Source organism: Egretta garzetta, unplaced genomic scaffold, assembly GCF_000687185.1.
Source record: "Egretta garzetta isolate BGI_Z169 unplaced genomic scaffold, ASM68718v1 scaffold49, whole genome shotgun sequence".
NCBI classification, from domain to species: Eukaryota; Metazoa; Chordata; class Aves; order Pelecaniformes; family Ardeidae; genus Egretta; species Egretta garzetta.
The window spans coordinates 2,759-22,351 of record NW_009260775.1 but is presented as its reverse complement, the minus strand read 5'-3'; the positions used below and the strand labels follow the sequence as shown (position 1 = coordinate 22,351).

The window sequence follows — 19,593 nt, the reverse complement described above, 5'->3', positions numbered from 1 at the left end:
TAGTCTGGGAAAGACTGCAGTTTACACAAATGCACGTGCATGTGCGTGCACACCTACTTTGAGAATACATAATTCTTTTTACTTCTAGATACCAGCTTGAATTAAAAGAAGAATACATTGCCAGAACCAATAAAGTTACTGAAGATGAAAAAAAAAATAAAGGTACTGTGTCTCTGAGATGACTAAAGTAGCTATTTATCTCTAGAGCTTTTACTAACAGGTATCAAAACACTGTTCGTACTAAACAGCCACAGGTGTTCAGTAACAGTGGTATAAGTGACAGAAGAGACATCAAAACAGATTTTTGAAAACGTGTAGCAGGATCCTGTGACACATCAGCAACTCCTTGCTGTTCAGAACACAGTGGGAACTGTGAGCTGCTGCTTTGTACTGAGGCTGCAAAGCATTTTGCTTTTTCAGTTTCCCATCTCCTTCTGAAGTCCTGCTAGCTTATTCATTCTCTAATTGAACTCTGGTACAGTCTGGTACCATACCCTTGAATGGTTGCCAGTTTCTACATTTATTATACACAAGATGTTTAATTGGAGCCTGAGGAAGAGAGCTGGGACAGATAATATATTTGGACTTTTAAGTTGGGGACATGTGAAAGAACTGATATATCATGTGCATATGAATTTGATTTACTTAATTGTAAAGGAGTATATGTATACATATGTATAAATACATACAGTGTGATTTACCTAATTTTGAAGGTGTATGACATTCAGTCATTTTTATGTCTTGAATTAAATTGAATGTTGGGCTTAGCAGCTTAAACTGTTTTGTGCTGATACGGTTTTTTACTGTAATACTCTACTAATTTTAATTCAGCATCTGTAATCCTGCCTGCAGAGAAAGCTATGCTTTTGCATGAAGAAGCCATTGCTGTTAATTCAAAAAAGGAGGAACTCAAGCAAGCTATATCACGCACAAAACAGCTTGAGGTAATTGTAAACGTGAATTTAAAGAAGCTGTATTCTCATTAGTGCATTTGAGGTACATTAAAAAAAAAGAAAATGTGTAATAAAAATAATTGTTAAGTAGTACAGCAGTTCATAAGCTTCTAAACTATTCTTTGTCTGCAGCTGGATTTAGAGTCAGTGAAGGCCCAGGTTCTGTTGGTAAATAAACAGAACCAGTTGTTGACAGAAAAACTGCAAGAGGTATCAGACTACCCTTTGCTAAAGGAGGAGAAATTGGAGCTCCAAGTGCAGAATAAACTACTTAGGCAACAGTTGGATGAGACTCGCAGTGAGAACCAGCATCTTCGAGACAGTCAGTGTGAATGATTTAATAATTTTCTTGTTTATGTTTCCCTATAAATATTTGTTTAGAAATAATTTTTTCATTAAAATACATCTTTGTATTATGTTTACTGGTAGTTTGCATTAAACCCCAACTAATGTTTGTGTAAAATGAAACAGCCCTTGACATTATAAGTTTATTTTCTTTAATAGGCCTGTATAATAGAAATCCTGAGTTAAGCAGTAGCTATAATGATATGGAGAATATACCTTTTACCCTTTGAAAAAAGCAGAGCAGTATTTCCAACCATAGCATTAATATGGTTAATAATGGTAAAAGACCATTACATTATTATTTTCAAGTCCTTGCCTGACTATAGTTATAAAATGCCAAGTATTTTTAATGTGCGTTTGAGATTATGGGAGACTACAGATGTGCACCCAGTTACATAAGGTAGGGATATGTATTTTTCTTCCAGAATAGGGCAGTCTGGGTCTAGTTCTTCAATGAGTACGCCAACAAAAATTTCAGTCCTTTGTAAAAGGAAGAAAAAAAAAATCCCTAAGTACTTTATTCAAACAAAGCCTTGTTATGTTCCTAAAAACAAATCAGCTTTACATTTGAAGGGGTATCATGTCAAAAAGTGCATGCTCATTATTCTAGGGCTGAGTGTCTAGTGTTTCTCTTCCTGGGTAGAGCTGTCCCAGCCTTCAGCAGAGCACCTGGCCTGCCAAGTGGAGCTGAGAAGAGTGGAACACTCTAGGAAGCTGGCGCTGGATGAATTTGAAAGTCACAGGCAGATTTTGGAAAAGCAGCTACAAAGTGAGGTAAATTACTCTTTCTAAATAATTTGAATCCTTTCTTCTTCCTGTCATCTTGTTCATGTTTATCTATGTACCTGTGCAGGCCCTTTAGCATGTAGTTACAGGGATTGCTTGTATTCTGCTTGTTTTTATGTAAACAACTCCAAAGAAAGCAAAACAACACCAGAAAAAGACTAAAAAAAACCCCAACATAACCAAAGTAAATCTTTCCAAGCCAATAAGTTGTCAGCACTGACTTTCAGTAGGATACTGTATGTATATGGTTTGACTGGACCTGAAAAACTTTTAGAAACAGGTATTCAGCCACTTGAGTTTGTTCTTTTTGTTTGAATTATGCTGGGTTTTGTTTTCTCTTGATATCCTATAGGTTGAACGTTGTGCCCAGTTAAAGACCCAGCTGTTTGACTCTGAAGCTACTGTCAGAAAGTTAAATTTGCAGGTTGAAGAATTGAAACTGCAAGTGCAACAAACACAGGCAGGTTTGTATTTTACACCAGAGCCGTCCTTTATGAAGTTCACTTACCTAACCAGTGTAAGACTTCCCAGAAGCTTAAAAAAGCTGCAGTTGTGTAGAACTAAAATACCACCAGTGAGCAGATTACAAGTTTAACGTGAAAATCTATTTAAAAGCCCAATTTAAAAAGTAGACTGATTACAACTTCTCTTCCTTTCAAAAAACAAACATATAGGAGGAAGTGAAAAGACTCCTCACTGAATACGTGCATGTTTTTATTTTTTGTTTTTCCTCAGTATGAAGACATTAATGTTTGGTGATAACATCACCATTTTCCAGGAGGCAAGCTGTTTTTTAATGCATTTTGATTCTTGAGTGTTCATAATAAGAGCAATCAATTTGAAATTGTACTTCACAAACTTAGATCTAACTTTCAAACTGTTGTTGGCAAGGCTAATAACATATGCATCTTGAATGGGCATTAGAAAGAGAGAGGCACTTGTGTAAAGCAATTCAGTCTGCTGAAGAAATTTAGTTCTAAAGATGCCTATCTGTCAAATTGCTAATATCAGGTCTGATAAATAAAAGTTTGGAATTGAATTCTGCAATGATTATTCATTACATACAGCATGTGTTGCACCTTAGTTCAATATATACAATACTTTATTCACTAGACTGATATGTACATTTTCATACATGGTACAAGTATCGGTACCGTTTGGAATTGCAAATTTCTTAGTGTCAAAATAGCAAATATATTTTTTATCATTTTAATTAAATGACTGGAAGTATTGTATGGACTTTTATTTTGCATCAGAGTTACGGATGTCATTGAAGAACTATTTACATAAAGTAAAACCAAGGCTGTCATTTTGCTGAGAAAGATACAGCCCTATAGATTGGTCTTTTGGGCTTGCTGAAGCATACCAGTGCAAGTGAGGAGGCAGACAGCCCCAAAACATTCAATTTAACTCACAATTTTGGAGAAGATTTTTAGAGACCAACATCATGATCTATGTGCTGTGTTGTTTTTCTCCAAATTTCTTTTTTGATCTAAATAGAAGGAAACTGTTAAGGCTTCTGGCCTGCCCTGTGTCCCTCACCCTTTAACAGCATGATTGTATATAATGTGTCCAAGGTGATGATGCTTTTTTATTTATTTATTTAAACATAATTTAAGAAATAACACCGTAGAGGTAGTTTTACACAGAAGGATTAGATATTAAAAAAATAATGTCAGTGATAATTTGCAGCTATGCAGCTACATTAAAAATACACCTAAATCAACCCATTCAATTCTCAAAATTTAAGCCAATTCAATGTTAAAATAATTGTGGTCAAATTGGAATTTAAATGCCATGTTTTACTGTTTCTGTTTCATTATTGGTCTTCCTCTCTCACTCTTTACTGTCACTCACTTTCTCTTGCTATCATTTAGCTCTGGAAAATGAAGTGTATCGGAATCCAAAGCCTTCGCTTGTCGATCGCTCGGTCCTTGACTTCACTGGGGACAGAATTGTACCTCACGATGTTTATGTGGACAGCGCGTTCCTGAAGAATCAGGTTATGACCGATGTGATGAAGGTAAATGCTGTGCCAAGAGTTGGTTATCGCCAGCAGTTACAGCCACGCAGTGCTTCTCCGGATTCTGACCTGGAGTGTATGGCGCAAACCCGGGCTAGAATAAAAGAACTAGAAAAAGAGGCAGAGTATTTGGAAGAAGCCTACAGGAACTACCAACACAGGGTCATGCAGGGTGCGGCTGCAAGCCGAACACCGAGAAAGGTGCAGTCCCCTTCACTTCTACAGTGTGCTATTAGTAGACCCCCCTTGACTACCGAGCATGATCTTCTAGAGGATAATCCCAGCTCCCAGCATTCCCCCCTGAGCAGTCCGAGAGGTGAAAAATACATCAAAAGAACTGGGCAGGTCGATGTCTTTAAAAATCCCTTAACACCACCGCACAGAGGAGCGTCTTCTTCAAGACGCCTTTCTTCTACTCCTGTGTCCAAATTGGAAAGAGATCTCAGTAACAAGAAAATTTCAGATGGTAAGTCATGATTGTTACTGTGGTGGGGTATTGGGGTTTTACTTAGTGTTCCTCTTGTGCTATGGGAAGAGAAAGGTTTAGCAGTGATAGACTTTCACTCATTTGTTGTTTGCTAAGAGGCAGGAGAAGTCAGAGACAAAACGTGTTAGCTGCTTGGAGTATTGCTCCTTCATGGAAACATGTACTGGAGAAGTACACTGAGGGCAGCTAAACATACTGCACTTAGTTCAGGTAGCTTTAAAGAGAAGATGATGCCATATAGTTCACTACAGGTGTAACTTCATGATATGCAGAGTTTAATTCAAAAGTTGCTATTAAGTGTAACTACTTTGCAACATTAATTGTAATTTCCTAGTTTTAATAACCCTCCCTCTGTGTTTCCCATCTTTTCATTTAGCTATTGTAGTTAACGTGTGCAGCAGAAGACTGCTTCATCTGGCTTCTCTTATATTGAGTTTTCTATTCCGAAAGGTCCAAATTTGCTTTTGTTTGTTCTTTTTAAAGTTCCATCCTAGATAATTTCTAAACAGTAGTAGGCTGTAGTAAATTACCACTTGAGATGTCTGGTGCGCTACCTGTCCTACCCTGCAGTTTCTGTTATGCCAAGGTGGTAGATGTGGTAAGTGCTACGTCCTGTTACGGCCCATTTGTTCTACATGTGAAAATTTGACAGGTCGTTTGGCAAAAGATTGGATGTGGGTGTGCTGAGGGTTCCCACCATGAACAGGTGCTGCTGATACATGAGTACGATGTAACTGCTGGGTCCTGTTCTGTTAGTGCTCAGCTTCCTTAGAGGGTGTTCGTCTGTGTTGCGTGGGCGTAAGGGCTGTCTGGAGATAAAAATCCATGGCCAACCTTGGTCTGAAGCATCCTGACTTCTGCAGTGTGATGCACACCATGAACAGGGTGTGCTTCTGTGCAACTGCCTGGAAGAACTTCAGGTACTGGAGTGTTCATAATGGCTTTTCCTCTCTCTTGAGCACCGATTACATTTGGTCAATAAAGAGAAGAAAAACAACAGTACCTGCTTATGGAGTGAATATCAAATCTTGTGGAAAAAGTAGTAATTCATAGCCTAGTAATGAATAGACCTGTGTAGCTGCACAGGAAATGAAAATTAAGATTGCAAAGCAAAATTTAAGTGAAGTGCTGGACTTTGCAAGTTGGATTAAAAGCCTTTTTAATGCAGGGGGTTTGTTTTTTAACCTTGGTTTCCTAGGAAACTCAAGGTTTCTCTAGTCATACTGTCTGTCTGTTTTGCTTCCCTGATAACTTTACAGCTGTTGATCAGAGGATAAAATCTTCAAAGAGTTTCTTCTTCGTTTCATCACCCATTTTAACAAATCTGTAGAAAATGAATCCTCCAGGTTAACTTTCTAATGGAGAATGGCCTCTGGGAGACCTCAAGCATTATCTTTTGCTGGCTAGTAAGCACATCCCTAGCTTGAAATTTGGGTCTGTATCTTTCTCTAATGCCCAGCATGGGAGAAATTATTTGGTGTTTGGCAGAGGGGCTGCAGTTTGTAGGGAACATGGACATATTATGGGGTGATGGTAATCATGCTTTGTGAGGAATAAGTTTATGATGTTGGAGGCTTGTAGAGGAGAATTGCCATACAGGAGGGGTAAAACAGAGAAAAAACAAACAAACAAACAAGTAACAAGTGCAAGAAAGTTCATGTTAATCCTGGTAGATTTGGATGTTAGTTGCCCTACAGTGGTGGTGCCTGCACAGTCCAATTATGCATGTCTTGTAAAAACCAGCCTTGTCTGAGAAGCGGTAGGACAAATAACTGACTACTACAAATTGTGTTTATCTGCAGACATCAGTGGCTCATACCTTGCCTCTTCACAGCAGAGTGTTGATCAGGTGCTTTCTCCTATTTCAAAGCCACATCTACTTTCATCTTCTGAGTCTGTTTCTTCCTCACCATCCGGTCATGGCCAGAAAATCAGGTAACATTGTTTACAAAGCAACATTTTTAACCTGCTTTTTAAAGAAACATTTATCTAACTGTTCATGGCGATAGCTGCTTTTACGGTTCAAGTTAGCCATTCATTTTATAAGTGAGAACTTTTCTGAAGATGGATAAGGATTTCCTTTCTTCAATATCATGCCTCAGAAGGAACTCAGTTTTAAAAAAACCCAAACACCCCCTCATCCCAAATCCAAACACTTTTGACAAATGTGATTTGACATTTTCATCTCTGTTAAATTTGTGCTTCCTTACAGTGCAAAGTTATGTGCAGCAAAATACGAAAACCTCAAGTGCCTTAGTAACTTCAGATGAATGTGATTTAAAAAAAAAAAGTCCTATGACAAAGTAAAACTTGATTTATTTTACTTACAGAGTGTTTTATAAAGTCATTTCACTGGTGTAGTTGAGCAAGGATGAAAAGTTATTCCAAAGATTCCCTCTGTTGGGGAGAAACAGTAATGGTAGCACTAGCTCCAGAGCCTAAAAAGTCCACTGCCGTGGAAAAGTGCTAGGCAAAGGACTAAAAAGCCTGGAGAGTAAGAATGTGAAGCATCCTAAGCATGTGTTCGTTTAATTCAGATACAGCAAACTGATAAATATCCATCACTGAAACTTAGCTCAAATTCTGCTGTTTAAGGATACTAGTTCCTCTGTGATTCAAACACTTTTTAGAACTGCTTCTCAATACTTTCAGTTTGTGCTGTTTCAACCAATGTAAGTATTGCTCTGTTACTGTGTGTGGCTTCGAGGACAGCAGGTGGTTCATTGGTGTGCACTGTTTTACCACTGAGGCACACCTGACAGTTACAAGTCATACAAAGTTTAGGTGTTCCTGGGCTCAGGTCAGGCTGATTTACTTTGTTGGTTTTTAGGCTGCTGTAGATACATCCTTAGATAGAGCTCTAGATTTAACAATAAAATTCTGCTTTTCCCCTTCTTCTCTGCTCTTCATGTGTCAGTGTTCTGATGAACTTTTGAAAACATTGGATGCTGTTATTTAAAGCAAGGTGTGTTGTGGATCCTCATATTTTGAGAGCGCTGCAAATTCTGCAGTGCTTGAAATCTTTTGTGTCAGTGTAGACCACCTCTTTGATTGTATTTCCTTACACAGTGGACCACTTTCAGACAGCTGAGTGAAAGATTCATTGTTAATAAATGAATATGCCATTAATCACAGAAAATGTGTTTTCTAAAAGATTCCCCAAAATGTCAAATCTGTTCCTAAAAGTAAATCTGAGTTAAACAACTGACTTGCGTGCTTGCGTATAGCATCTATGAAAAAAATCTTATTTTTTAAACGCATGAGGAATGTATGCATATGTCCAAGACACATCTGACTTCTCGTGTCTCATAACTTGGGATCATATTGTTAATTTAAACATTTAGACTGTATACTTTTTTGAGTAAGAATAATGCCTGTACTGTGTTGCAAAAGGGAATGTGAAGGTACTACAGCGGCCAATTAACTGACTATCACTTGGCATGTCTTATTTACAGCAATCCTATCGGAGAGCCTCACCCTCGTATGAATTACCTGAATGTGAATGTATTTTTAGCAGTTTGCTGTCATGGGCTCTTTGGGGATTTGACAGGTTAGATTCCTTTAGTAGGCTTCTGTGCCATCCACATAAATGTGATCCTGAAAAGGCTAACGAGAACTCCTGCTGATGTTGTAGACTAATTTGAGAACAAACTTCATTTCAGAAGATGATGTTGGGTCTTTAGAGGGGTAAACTTCATGTTTCAATGACTTGAAATAATTTTTCAAGAAAAGGTAAAACTACAAGCTTATCACAAATTCCTGTCCAAAGTAGTGATAATCTCTTGTCCTTTCCATATCAAACAGGCCTTTTGCATATGCTTGATGTTCAAAAGCTACTGAGGTTATTTTTGATGCACACAGAAAACCTTAATAAAAAAAGGCCACTAATTGTTTGAGCAAAGCTATGTCTCTTTTACTGTGTCTCTGTTTTTCACATCTGTGACCTGACTGATGAGCCTTGGCTGATTGAAACTCAGTAGTGTCTGCTGACTGAGAATTTAAATCAAGGCAGTTGTACATTCTCACTTAATTCATTAACAAGCTGTAATGCTAACTTTTTCTTTTCTCTGAAGAGCTTGTTCATGTGCCTGTGTAACCGTTTCCAGAATAGGAATCTCCAGTCTCCTTTGCATGGGGGAAGGGGACAGATAGCAGAACTTTACTCTTTTCCTTTGCTTTTTTTTTTCCCAAGTTCTCCCTTAAGTAAATTAATAACTTGGCAAAATTAAGCTGCATAAAAATGACTTCAATTTCCTCTCTGTATCTCCTATGTTCCTGTATGAAATTCTTCTGTTCTTAACGGTCACTGCTGCCTCCACTCTCCAAAACTGAGAATCCTGAATAGGTGTTCAGAAAAAGCTTGAGTATTTAATTTTTAATGTTTCTTTCCTAAGAGGAGACACTTCAGTTGGCCTTAACCTGCTAGCCATCATTCCAGATTTGATGTCTGAAGACGTCTTGTCCTGGGGCAAGCTCTAGCAGTCATTCATAGGGCTTTCTTATTTTGTTGCTATCAAGTCCTCAATATAGCTTTCGTGTAGAGAGGGTTTCTCTTGTGGTTAGAACTTGGGGAGAGCCTTTATGTTCTTAGCCTTGAAAAGAAGCTGTTGGGATTTCTAGGGACTGTGAGATTAGTTCCTTTAAGTGGCTGTCTCTTCTTTCCCTGCTCATTCACCTTTTCTACAGGATGTCTCAGGTATCCTGTATGCCTCTGGCAGACCTTACAAAGCGAAGGTTGAATGTTAAGCTGCATGCTACAGTGAAAAAGGGCAAATGCTCTAATACTGTGAGGGTCTGTACTTCTTTGAAGGATGTTGTAGAGTCTGCACTGCCTGAAGAGCGAACAGTATGAACAAGTTGTGTTGCAAAGAACAGGCCAGGGTCTGCACAGGCAGCTGTGGGTTGTTGTTGCTTTCCTGGGTTCCTCATGACAAAGCAAGGGTATGAGGTCCCAATAATTTTCTTGAACTTGCTGCTTTCCCAAGATTTTCTTCAAGGGAAAACATTCTTGTGTTGAGTATTTTTTAATTTCTTGTGTTTAGGACTGTTTTCTGTTACATAAAATATTTGGGAAATGCATGCGTGGGCGTTTCCAGCTATTTACTGTCATTATTAGGCAAATGCCACATCATTGATGTGTATTGTGGGATTAATTTATGACCTGTAGATTTTAAGTGGCAACGGGAACTTCTTGGAAAAGAAAAAGAAAACCGATGCTGTAACACCAGTAAGCCATTACAAGTTAGTGGGGAGAAGAACAATTGCTTCTGTGACTACAGGAGCTCCTTGTTTATTTACGTTTCAAGATATGAGTGGTATGAAGGAAGCCAGTAAACACAGACAGGAAGACTAGAGTTGTAAGACAGATTATTATCTAAACCATTCCTTTTTTGTTTAGGGCCGAAGGAACCGATTAGTGAGGATTGTTACCAGTTTTAGGCTAAAAAAAGTAATTTCGAACATGAACAAAATAGTTGAGATGGTGGTGGTTGTCATTAATCATTTGGTGTACTGTTTTATGGAATATTGACATTAGGTACAGTCCAGGGTTTGGTTGCCAACTTCGTTTGATGGCAGGAATTTTGAAACCTGTTTGGAAATAGATGTGTTTATGCAGCAGACCTGTTGTTGAATGTGAGGCAGTGTATTGACTGTCTTTCCAGCAGTGTTGCAGGACGCAGTATTGAAGAAGGTGGCGTGCATGTCCTTGAACCTTGCATCCTTAAGAATTACTTAACACTGAACCGTTTCTGTGAAGGAAAGACGAAAAACATGAAGTAGACTTCCAAAAACTTAGAAGTTCCATTTATTCTGTTGTATTTAATTTACAGGGTATTTTTCCCCACTGGTGGTGCTGAACTATCCTTCTGACAATGCAGATTTATTTGTTTGTCCCCAGGTTTACATTTTTTTACTGAACATGTCTCATTGTGGGGGTATGTTTTGTTTGTTCTCTACTTTTGCCCCATAGAAGACCTGAATTCCTTAGAAATTGAAAGCACAAACATGTTTATGCCGTGGTGAAGAGCACCAGCTGGTGTGAAGTAAGCTCCTTTAGGGAGTGCTGCTGCTGAATTTCATTAGTGACCTGCACTCCTTTTGCTGTTCTGGTTCTGGTCAGAGTTTAGTACCTGGGTCACATGAAGGAGACTGTTCTTTCACATTATCTTTCTGAAGAGATAAACTTGGATTTAGAATGAGGGCACTAACCCCATTTTTCACAACACCCAGATTTTCACCCCTGCATATATGTTTTGCCAGACATCTAATCCTAATACATTTCAAACACATCTGTTAAGATGACATCAAAGTGGGAATTAGACTGTAACACAGAGCCTAAAAAGGCAATTTTCTTGAGTTCAGTTGACTAAGTGTCACACTTCATTGTATTTCTCCTTTTTTTTCCCCCTTACTCCTTTTTATGCCTTTTGAGAGTGTATTTTGTTTTAATGTAATGCCTTTATGCCATAGATAGGCCTTGGGGAAAGGCTCTAGGGAGATGGCTAGCAGAGAGACGGATCTGACGGACTTTGAGTCAGAAAGTTACAGCATTTTGATTGTGTGGGTTTTACATTTGGTTTAGTCTGTTGTTAACCACATGAGTAATCCTTGTATTTAAATCTCAGATTGCTATTTGCTTAAAAGTTTAGCATTTATATTTTTTGAATTATTTATGTTCTTCCTTCTCCTTTCAGTCTTCATAATCAACCAACAGATAAACAAGATTTCAGTGATATACCCAAACCGGAGAAACTAATGTATGAGGACCTCGAAGAACACATTTCTTCTCTCGAATGTAAGTTTTAGTGTATTTTAGACAGTTTGCTTAACACCTTTGCTTAACAGTTGTAAGATAATTGTCTTGATAGTTTAAGACTATAGGTGGAGAGAACAAATTCTGACTGATGTTGGAAATAAGAAAAACTTTTCTTCATATTTGCATCTTTAGAGGAGAAGGGTATGTAGTAGTAAGTGGACACTAAAATCAGTTCTGAAATTTAGGAACATATTTTTTATTCAGAAATCTTGTATAACCTTGTTCTGATTAATGCATGTAGATCTGACAGTTGTTTCAGAATGTATTAAAATTGTCAGATGTACCAGTATATGAACTAACTTGAGGCACTATTATATTTGCTGCATAAAGTAAAACTCCAAGGAGTGTTCATCATGGACCAATATCAGAGCAGTATTACCAAGTTGTAACTCTGAAGATAAGTTTCTGCAGCCATTACATGTACTCTTGTTGATTTTTCCTTCAGTAACTGAGGCTTAAATAGTATTATGAATTAGAAGTTATTTCAGAAATGTGTATAAATGTGTGAAGAACACTTGGAATTACGCTGTCATTAATCAGCATCTCTCAGCAGTTTTGGAACATATGGTTCAGTTACTGAAACATGAATTTTATCCTGTTTTTTTTTTTCCCTCTGAGGTCAGCATTTCATTTATTTACATTTCTGATCTCCGTTGATTGCAGGAAGAACTTCGTCATTATGTGGTGTTTTGCATTGTGTGCTAGAAAATGTTTCTCTCTATATATGCTGTAGTTGAGCCTGCAGCGTCAGTTTTCAAAAATCTTTGGTGTAACTAAGGTCCTGTAGAAAGAGGAGGATAGTAGAAGTTAATGCCCATTATAACCATTTGTGTATGAAGAGAGAAACAGAAGCACAGTTCCTGGCTTTATTTCCTGGTTTTTCAGCATTTGAGTGATATCTTAATGTTAGACCTGAGCAGCCTTATCTCCCATGAAACTGTGGGGTTAAAGTAAGTGAAATTGTCAATGACAAAGATGTGAACAGTAAGCTAAATGCCTTTCCCATTTCCAAATTTTGTCTGTAAAGTCTGGTGGAGAGACTGGTGGAGATACTTCATTAGGTAGTATAATTAAATTCATTTTTTTTATAATTATTGTATGGGAGAGTTAGCATCACTGATTTCAAAGAAAATATTCCTAACTGGTGTGAGTGTTTTCCTGGGTCCAAGACTCGCTTATTCTTTTAGTTGTGGTTGGGTCGTATGGAAGATGGAGTGATGCCCTTGCTCACTCTCCTGAACTGGTGAGAATATGGCTTTCAGTATTTTAAGAACCAACCAACCAACCAAAAGATACTGTTTGTTTAAACAGCAAATGTGCTGATAGTGTTTAGTGGTAACTAGCAGAAGCTGATGACTCATCTATGCATTTCTCTGAAGTTTTACTCAGTTACATGTGTCATCTTTAAATTTACCGTATTTAATTTTGTTTTTATAAGCTTTATGCATTATTTGAATGTGAACTGAGCCTGTAGCCACTAATGGTTTCTTCTTGTCTCATATTTTAACTAGATTTAGATTTGTTTGTTTAATTTTGTATTAGAGGCTTCTAGGAATATGTTATGTGAGAGTAGACTGGCATTTTCTTGGCAATTAGGCTTGAGTAGATGCTGTGCCCAAATAAGTTACCACTGTATCATTTAGTGACCTGTGGTAGTCAACAGAACAATTTTAAGAGTTTGCATATGCTGATGATTTCTAAATCAAAAGTACTTTAGTTGGGTCAGGCTGCATCAAAAGACAATCTCAGTATGTAGAAAGAAATCAGAACAGCTAAGAAGAAAAGAAGGTAACCCAAGAGAAATTGTGGGGGGAGGAATAAGAATGTCAAGTCTAAAAAGTAAATGTAGAATAAGATATAATGAAGGAAGAAGTTGATAAGAGTAGGAGAAAACAATGGAGTGAAGGAGATGCTAGAAAATATGGAAAGCCTTTTAATCCTACTGTGAGCAAGCTCTAGCAAGAAAAGACTGGCATTTCTGTTGGCAGTAATTGGTTTTAGTTGATGTGCTCATCTTAAGGAAATAACGGATCTGTTGCGGTCCACCTTTGCGTGAAGGTGTACAAAGAGTGTTACCGTTTTTACCTTTCCAGAAACGCTAATGTAAAGGTATTTTGTACTGTATTGTTTTGGCCTTGGGGTTTTTTTGTTTGTTTGTGAGAGTAGACCTTTGGAAGCTAGACAGTAAAGCAGACCTTTGGAAGTTAGATATAGGATTTAATAGGAGCCTACTTTTTACTATTGAAATATTACATACCGTGAAATATACTGGTGTCTCATAGGGAAAGGATGTTGATAACCTCATAATTTAAACCTAAAGAGAGAGCAAAAACCCAGAATAGATTTTCTTTTGAGTGTGATAGCCCATAATTTGGGTCTTACGGCAAAGCTGGTGGTAGGACTTCCTGTTGCTTTTGTAAGAAACTGAAAATATTCTCATAACTTTGCTAGGCTGACAGTTTGGCAGGAATTTTCTGTCAATATTTCTGTCATCTATAATTCCTTTAAAAGAACTTTAAAGATATTCAGGCCATTCTGAAAGAGAGGCTGATCGGTTTGGATGTGTTGGTTTTCTTTGTGCAAAGTATTTCATATTATAACATGGAAAAGAAGAATGCTTGAAACCTTGATAGTATTTCAAGGATGGGAAATTTATATTTTCTAAACCTTTACCCAAAATTTAAGGAGATATGTAAGGTATCTGTACTATATTACACTAAATGCTTGGAAAAATGGTCCTGTGTATTTCAGTTTGGCTACCAAGAGATAATGGCTACATCTGATTTTTCTTATCCCTTTTTGCTTTCTCCCATAAAATTGAGATGATAGCAGTCTGCATACTTGGCAAATAAATAATTAAGCAGCAGTTGAGTATCATAGCAATGATCACAGAGGAAGTCCGGTAAGTCTGTTTTTGTAAATTCAGAGCCACATTGCGCAGGGAGAAGAAAATGTAATGTAGAATATCCCCGTTAGCAGTATCCATCCTGTGCACTGTAGAAGGCAAGGATCCTAATAAAGGCATAGTATGTGATCAAGTAATTAAAGGTTGTCTTGTGTGGATGGAAAGGATGAGCTAAGCTTGGACATGCAGTTTTCCTGTGACCTGTATCTTGATTATGTAAAGAAATGAAAACATTTTGGTTTTCTGTTGTTTATTTATTCATGAATGTCTTTTGGCTTTGTAAACAGATGTGTTCCGATAGCTAATTTGCAAACTAACAGTTCTGTAATTAAAGAAGCAAGTACAGCCTATGATCATTCTTAATCCTCAGGGAAATGGTCAAGTTGAAGGGAAAATGCTCAATTAGTGCTGATATTTATGTGTTCTAATTCAGCCATTCCCACACTTTGTGTCCATTGCTGTGCTCCACTATTGTAATTACAAAATAATGAAGCCATTGTTCAAATTTCTTCTCCAGATCAGGGGGACATTCCAGAGCAGTGTGAAAGTGATGCCTTGCATCTATCTGGGGACATCGTCAATGGAAGCCACGTCGCGACCACTGTGCCAGCAACAGCCACTTCACTGCAGGACTTAAGTGAGTTCTCAGCTCCAAAACAAAAGTGAATTCCCTTTTTAAATGTCAAATGCATGAATCAAAAAGCCAAATATTTAACATTCTGTAGGTATGTATGCTGGTGGGATGGAAAAATTTTTCCAAAAGTGCTAATTATGTAATAAAGAGGAAGGACTGTTTTCTTTTGCTTTACTCTATGAGGATGTCCTTTTTCACCCTGGTTTTAGTTAAATCTGTTTTTAATTTAAATACTTTTGCCACCCATCCCACCCTCCTGTCCGGCTTCTGTAGAGGTGATTTTGTGATTTTTCTTTTCTCCTTAGCATAATTACTAGATATTATTTCTGCTCTTGATAGAAATGAGACTTGAAAGGTTTTGTTTTGATTTTTAAAAAGTATTTTATGTACTGCTTGTCTGGATTTTTTTAATTTTTCTTGACTCTGTTTGCAAAACTGTATTATCACAATGCTGGTTTAATTCTGTGGGTAGATGAGGATGATTTCAGCACAACATATGCCACTTTTCTAGTTGTTCTAGATGGAAGCATTATGATTATTTGTATTAAGGGAAGAGCTTTCTAGCTTCCAACAATTCCCAGTATTTAGTTTGCCCATCTAATTACTATCTGCATGCTGTTCTACTTAAATATACCAGTCACATCAGCAGTGTGTTCTGCAGTAATTTTCAAAGTTTTTTTTAGGTACTTTCCTTTGTATTTATAAAGAATTGTATCCAACTATATTGTGGAGAGGGAAAGAATATAGCAACATGAACTTTAGGATAACAGAGATTTAATGAGAAAGTCCATGGGAGGAATCAGAAGTGCATAGAGAGGTTTGTCAGCTCTCTGGCCTCTACTTTGGCTCTACTGTTTAACTCTTAGTGAATCATGTATCAGACTACAAACATATAGAGGTGGGAAGAAACATTACCAGATACCCAAGAATAACTTTGGTATATGTATAACCAATATATCCAGTTGTTTTTCACTTACTATTCATGTTATACGGGAACCTGTTACTTATTTGTATGCTACTGTAGTAGATTACTGAACTACATAAATCAAATCACAGATGTTGAGATAATTTTTCACAGCGGTGCTGGATCAAAGACAGATTGAAGAACAGAACAGAGAAGTTGAGAAAAGCTTAGAAGAAGAAAGGAAAGCAAGAGAAGAAAGGAGAGAGAGAGAACAACAGGAAGCTTTGGGAAGAGAGCAAAAAGAAGTGGAAAAGCTTAACAAAGAGGTGGTGATTTGGTGTTTAAATTTCTGACAGTAATGCAGCTTTGTGGTGCCATGTATTTTAGGATTGCTGTGTGTGTTACTTGGTTAAAACCAGATTTTTTTCTTGAAGTGGAAGTAGCAGAGGCTAAGTTCTTTTATGTACTTGTGTGATTAACCACAGAGTCTCGCTAGAATTTCTCCTTCTGCCAAGTAACTTTTTCACTGGAAACAGATGCTTTTTCTTCCATGCTTCATGTAACTGGAAGCTACAGTTTTATGGCGAGAACTTAGAAGGCAGCTGTCACCATGCTATTGGGATAAGCTATACAGTCACTGACTTTCTGGTCTGGACCGCTGCTGCTGGGACACCAGCAGGACATGTTCCTGTCCATCTGTTCATCAGCCTGCATGAGGTTATTTAGGGTACTTCTTGGAAGTAGAAGTTATAAGGAGTTTCCTTAAATCCCTTTGAGCTGATGTAGCTTGTGTTGAAGTAGTGTTCTGGACTTCTAGGACCTGTGAAAAAGCTCCCTCCCATTTTGTCTTCCTCTTCGTCCCATTAAACCTTGGTTAATTTGATTCAGTATAGTGGTACCGACCAGACATGCTCATGCTACCCTTCGCACCAGCAAATGGGGCCCTTCAAGAAACTTGCATGCCCATGTCGGCTCGTATTTTTTCAATTCACACGTAGATGTCATGCGTAGAAGCCTCAGGCCTCACAGATGTCCAGGCACGGTTAGAGTGGGATTTCTTGAATGTCACTTCTTGAATTGAAGCAACAGCTTAACCTATCATCTTGAACTTTACATTAACAAATTTAATGCTGTTCAGACTGGCGTGTTTTACCAAGGTTAACATGAAATCCTGCATGTAGTGCAGGTATTTAGGTATAAAGGTATTTTTTTGAGCTGATTGGCATTTAATTTTGAGTTTGTGTCTTAAAGCTGATCCAGGACTCAATGAAAACAGATGAAGAAAAAGAAGATAAGGAGGGAGGAAAATTTGAAAACACCAATTCTGGTGCTGCAGATGACTTGAAGGATCCTACTCCAAATCCATTAGAAAAATACATGAGAATAATTCAGCAAAGCAGAGAGCAGGAACTGGCAAACAAGGTGATTATTCTCAAAACCTGGTCCCAAAATTATTATTGGCTGAATTTATGTCTTGCTAAAATACGCTTAGAATGAAAACAGTATTCCCATTCTTTTGGGTTGCTTTATGCAACAGACTGCAGAAATGAGTGTTTGGATTTGTATTGCAGAAATGTGTTGATTCAAAAGAAAAAAACCTGAAAACTCTTTTACAAGTTGTTGGTTTTTTGTTTTGTTTTTTTTTTTCCTGATATGCTGGGGGGGCTTGTTTGGTTGTTTTTTTAAGCACTAGGAGAGTATTTAAATTTAAATGTCCCCAATTTTTAGTTTAAACTATGTTTGAATACAGTTTGAATCTACACAGGTCAGTTTGTGTTGTACTAACACAACTGATGATAGAATTTATTTTGGCAAAATGGAAAATTTGACCTTAAAGGACAGGTGGGTACATGGGGGTGAACACTACTTCGATGAAAGACTGCAGCATACTTTTGCTCCGACATTATCCCAACCTGGTTTTCCAAAGCGTCGTTATTCTGGATGCAGTGCAGCATTTGTAGAAATAGGCGTTTTATTTTCCATTAGGTGCCTGAAAGTACAGGTGCCATTATTGAGTCACTTACTTAAACCTTGACTTAAGAACCAGTTAAAGTGTATTTTCCTGTTGGCTGCCAGGATTCAAAGAAAGAAGAAATAGGAGAAGTGTCACTTACAGAGGGACTTCTATCTAGTGAAAAGGATGACAGGTAAGGCTGGGCTATTGCTTTTAATCACTTCTATTACCCCACATTAATAAATAGTTGCAGTATGAATTACAGTTGAGAGACATCTGCTTTCTTAAAAAGAAAAGTAAGTATAAACAAACCAGTAATCGAAAGCACATGTGTTGGAAAATTCCTAGGGGAATTTATGCACTAAATGGCATTCGGATCCGGGAACTACGTTCAATGATCTGTTTCAGTAGCTGTGCTAATTAAAACCTTTTATCTGCCACTGAGCAAGCAGCACCTCCATTCCTTCAGGCTGAGCTGAAGTATGAGGGGTTCTTCTGGGGTTGTGACCCTGAGAAAGTTTGTCTATGCCGCACTGTGCAGATCTCCTGTTACTAGCATTGAGTCGAGTTTTTGATTTATCAGTAGCGTCATGGACTCTTAACAGATTAGTTCACACACTTTTTTTCAGAGGTTGTGTCTGCCTGCACTGAGTTACCACAGCTAGGACATGGCCTCTGGGTCTCTCTAGCCATCCCATAGATAAAGATGTGCAGTTTTTAGTTGCTTGCTAGGGGAAAGAAAAAAAAAAACCAAACCCCAAACCAAACCCCAAACCCAACTCCACGTCTATCACATCTTTAAATTTATTTGAAAATACAATCATAAGCAAAAAATATAGAATGGTTAAAAGAAAAAAATTACCTGCTCACACTAACCGTAGTAATGATGCAGGGTTATCTGTGCCTTTTTATCATCTGGAGGGGTTTACATACCCCACCTTAGCCTGGAGCTCCTGCACTGGTGCCTGATAGTGCTCTTCTCACGGGGTAGGCACGACTGGAGGAGGTGGCGCGCTCTTTGTGAAGGCCCAAAGCCTCACCCTTAAAGGCGTGCTTCTTGCCTCCAGTGCGCTGAAACAGCAGGAGAACTGCAGCACGGGTGAGCGTAAAACGCAGGCAGTGATGATACGCAGTCTCTCACAGTGCATGGACCTTCAACTCGTTCTCTCTCAAGTATTTATGTTTTAAGAGGAAAAGAAACTACTCCGGACTCATATCGCTTTCTTTTCCCTCCCTCCTGTCCTTAATACAGTGCTACGGGCATTTCTCATGGAGACACGGATGAAAACTTCTGGTGAACAATAGCGACTGATTTTTTTAATTATTATTAATACAAGAAGAATGTTTTTTAAAGCAGCTTTCCACCTGTAAGAAGTTGTAATAACTGCTAGGTGCAAAGATGGTGGGCTGTATAATTATCACTTAATAAAGCTGATTTTGAGCTGGCTCATGCCTTCGGCCATTGTCTTCAACGAGGGAGCCCTGATGTGTTGCAAATCCGGAAGGAGGGGAGCGAAAGGAGATGACTCGGTGTGCTCAGGCAGAGCCACGTCAGCACTGACCGCCGATAGCCTTTGACAGCTTTCTAAGTGGTGCTGCCTGCTACCCTCCCGCCCCCCCCAACCTGTTACAAACAGTGTACAGGTAACAGAAAATTCAGTCATCACCATATTTTTAAAGGTGCAGAGAGCCTGGGCTTGGGCTGTTTCACAGGGAAGCAGGCCCCCGTGCCCCTTTCGCTGCCGTGGCAGGGGAAGCACACACCTTTCAAAGCAGCCTTACCAT

At 38.2% G+C, this 19,593-nt stretch overlaps 1 protein-coding gene across 3 annotated transcripts in view; it reads left to right on the top strand.

Annotated features, from left to right (window-relative positions):
• Positions 1 to 19,353, top strand: part of OFD1 (OFD1 centriole and centriolar satellite protein) — a 32,791-nt gene extending 13,438 nt beyond the window's left edge. The window contains exons 11-23 of one of the 3 annotated variants that reach the window (XM_009646332.2): positions 89 to 162; positions 853 to 944; positions 1,086 to 1,275; positions 1,942 to 2,072; positions 2,437 to 2,548; positions 3,962 to 4,573; positions 6,397 to 6,529; positions 11,290 to 11,390; positions 14,834 to 14,953; positions 16,029 to 16,180; positions 17,106 to 17,276; positions 17,931 to 18,001; positions 19,061 to 19,353. In XM_009646332.2, the coding sequence (XP_009644627.1) occupies positions 89 to 162; positions 853 to 944; positions 1,086 to 1,275; positions 1,942 to 2,072; positions 2,437 to 2,548; positions 3,962 to 4,573; positions 6,397 to 6,529; positions 11,290 to 11,390; positions 14,834 to 14,953; positions 16,029 to 16,180; positions 17,106 to 17,276; positions 17,931 to 18,001; positions 19,061 to 19,106 (2,005 nt within the window). In that variant the 3' untranslated portion in view covers positions 19,107 to 19,353. Of the gene's footprint in view, positions 1 to 88; positions 163 to 831; positions 945 to 1,085; positions 1,276 to 1,941; positions 2,073 to 2,436; positions 2,549 to 3,961; positions 4,574 to 6,396; positions 6,530 to 11,289; positions 11,391 to 14,833; positions 14,954 to 16,006; positions 16,181 to 17,105; positions 17,277 to 17,930; positions 18,002 to 19,060 lie in introns of those variants that run through there. The other 2 variants (XM_035901722.1, XM_035901721.1) reach the window with 2 other exon arrangements.
• Positions 19,354 to 19,593: the final 240 nt, after the last annotated feature.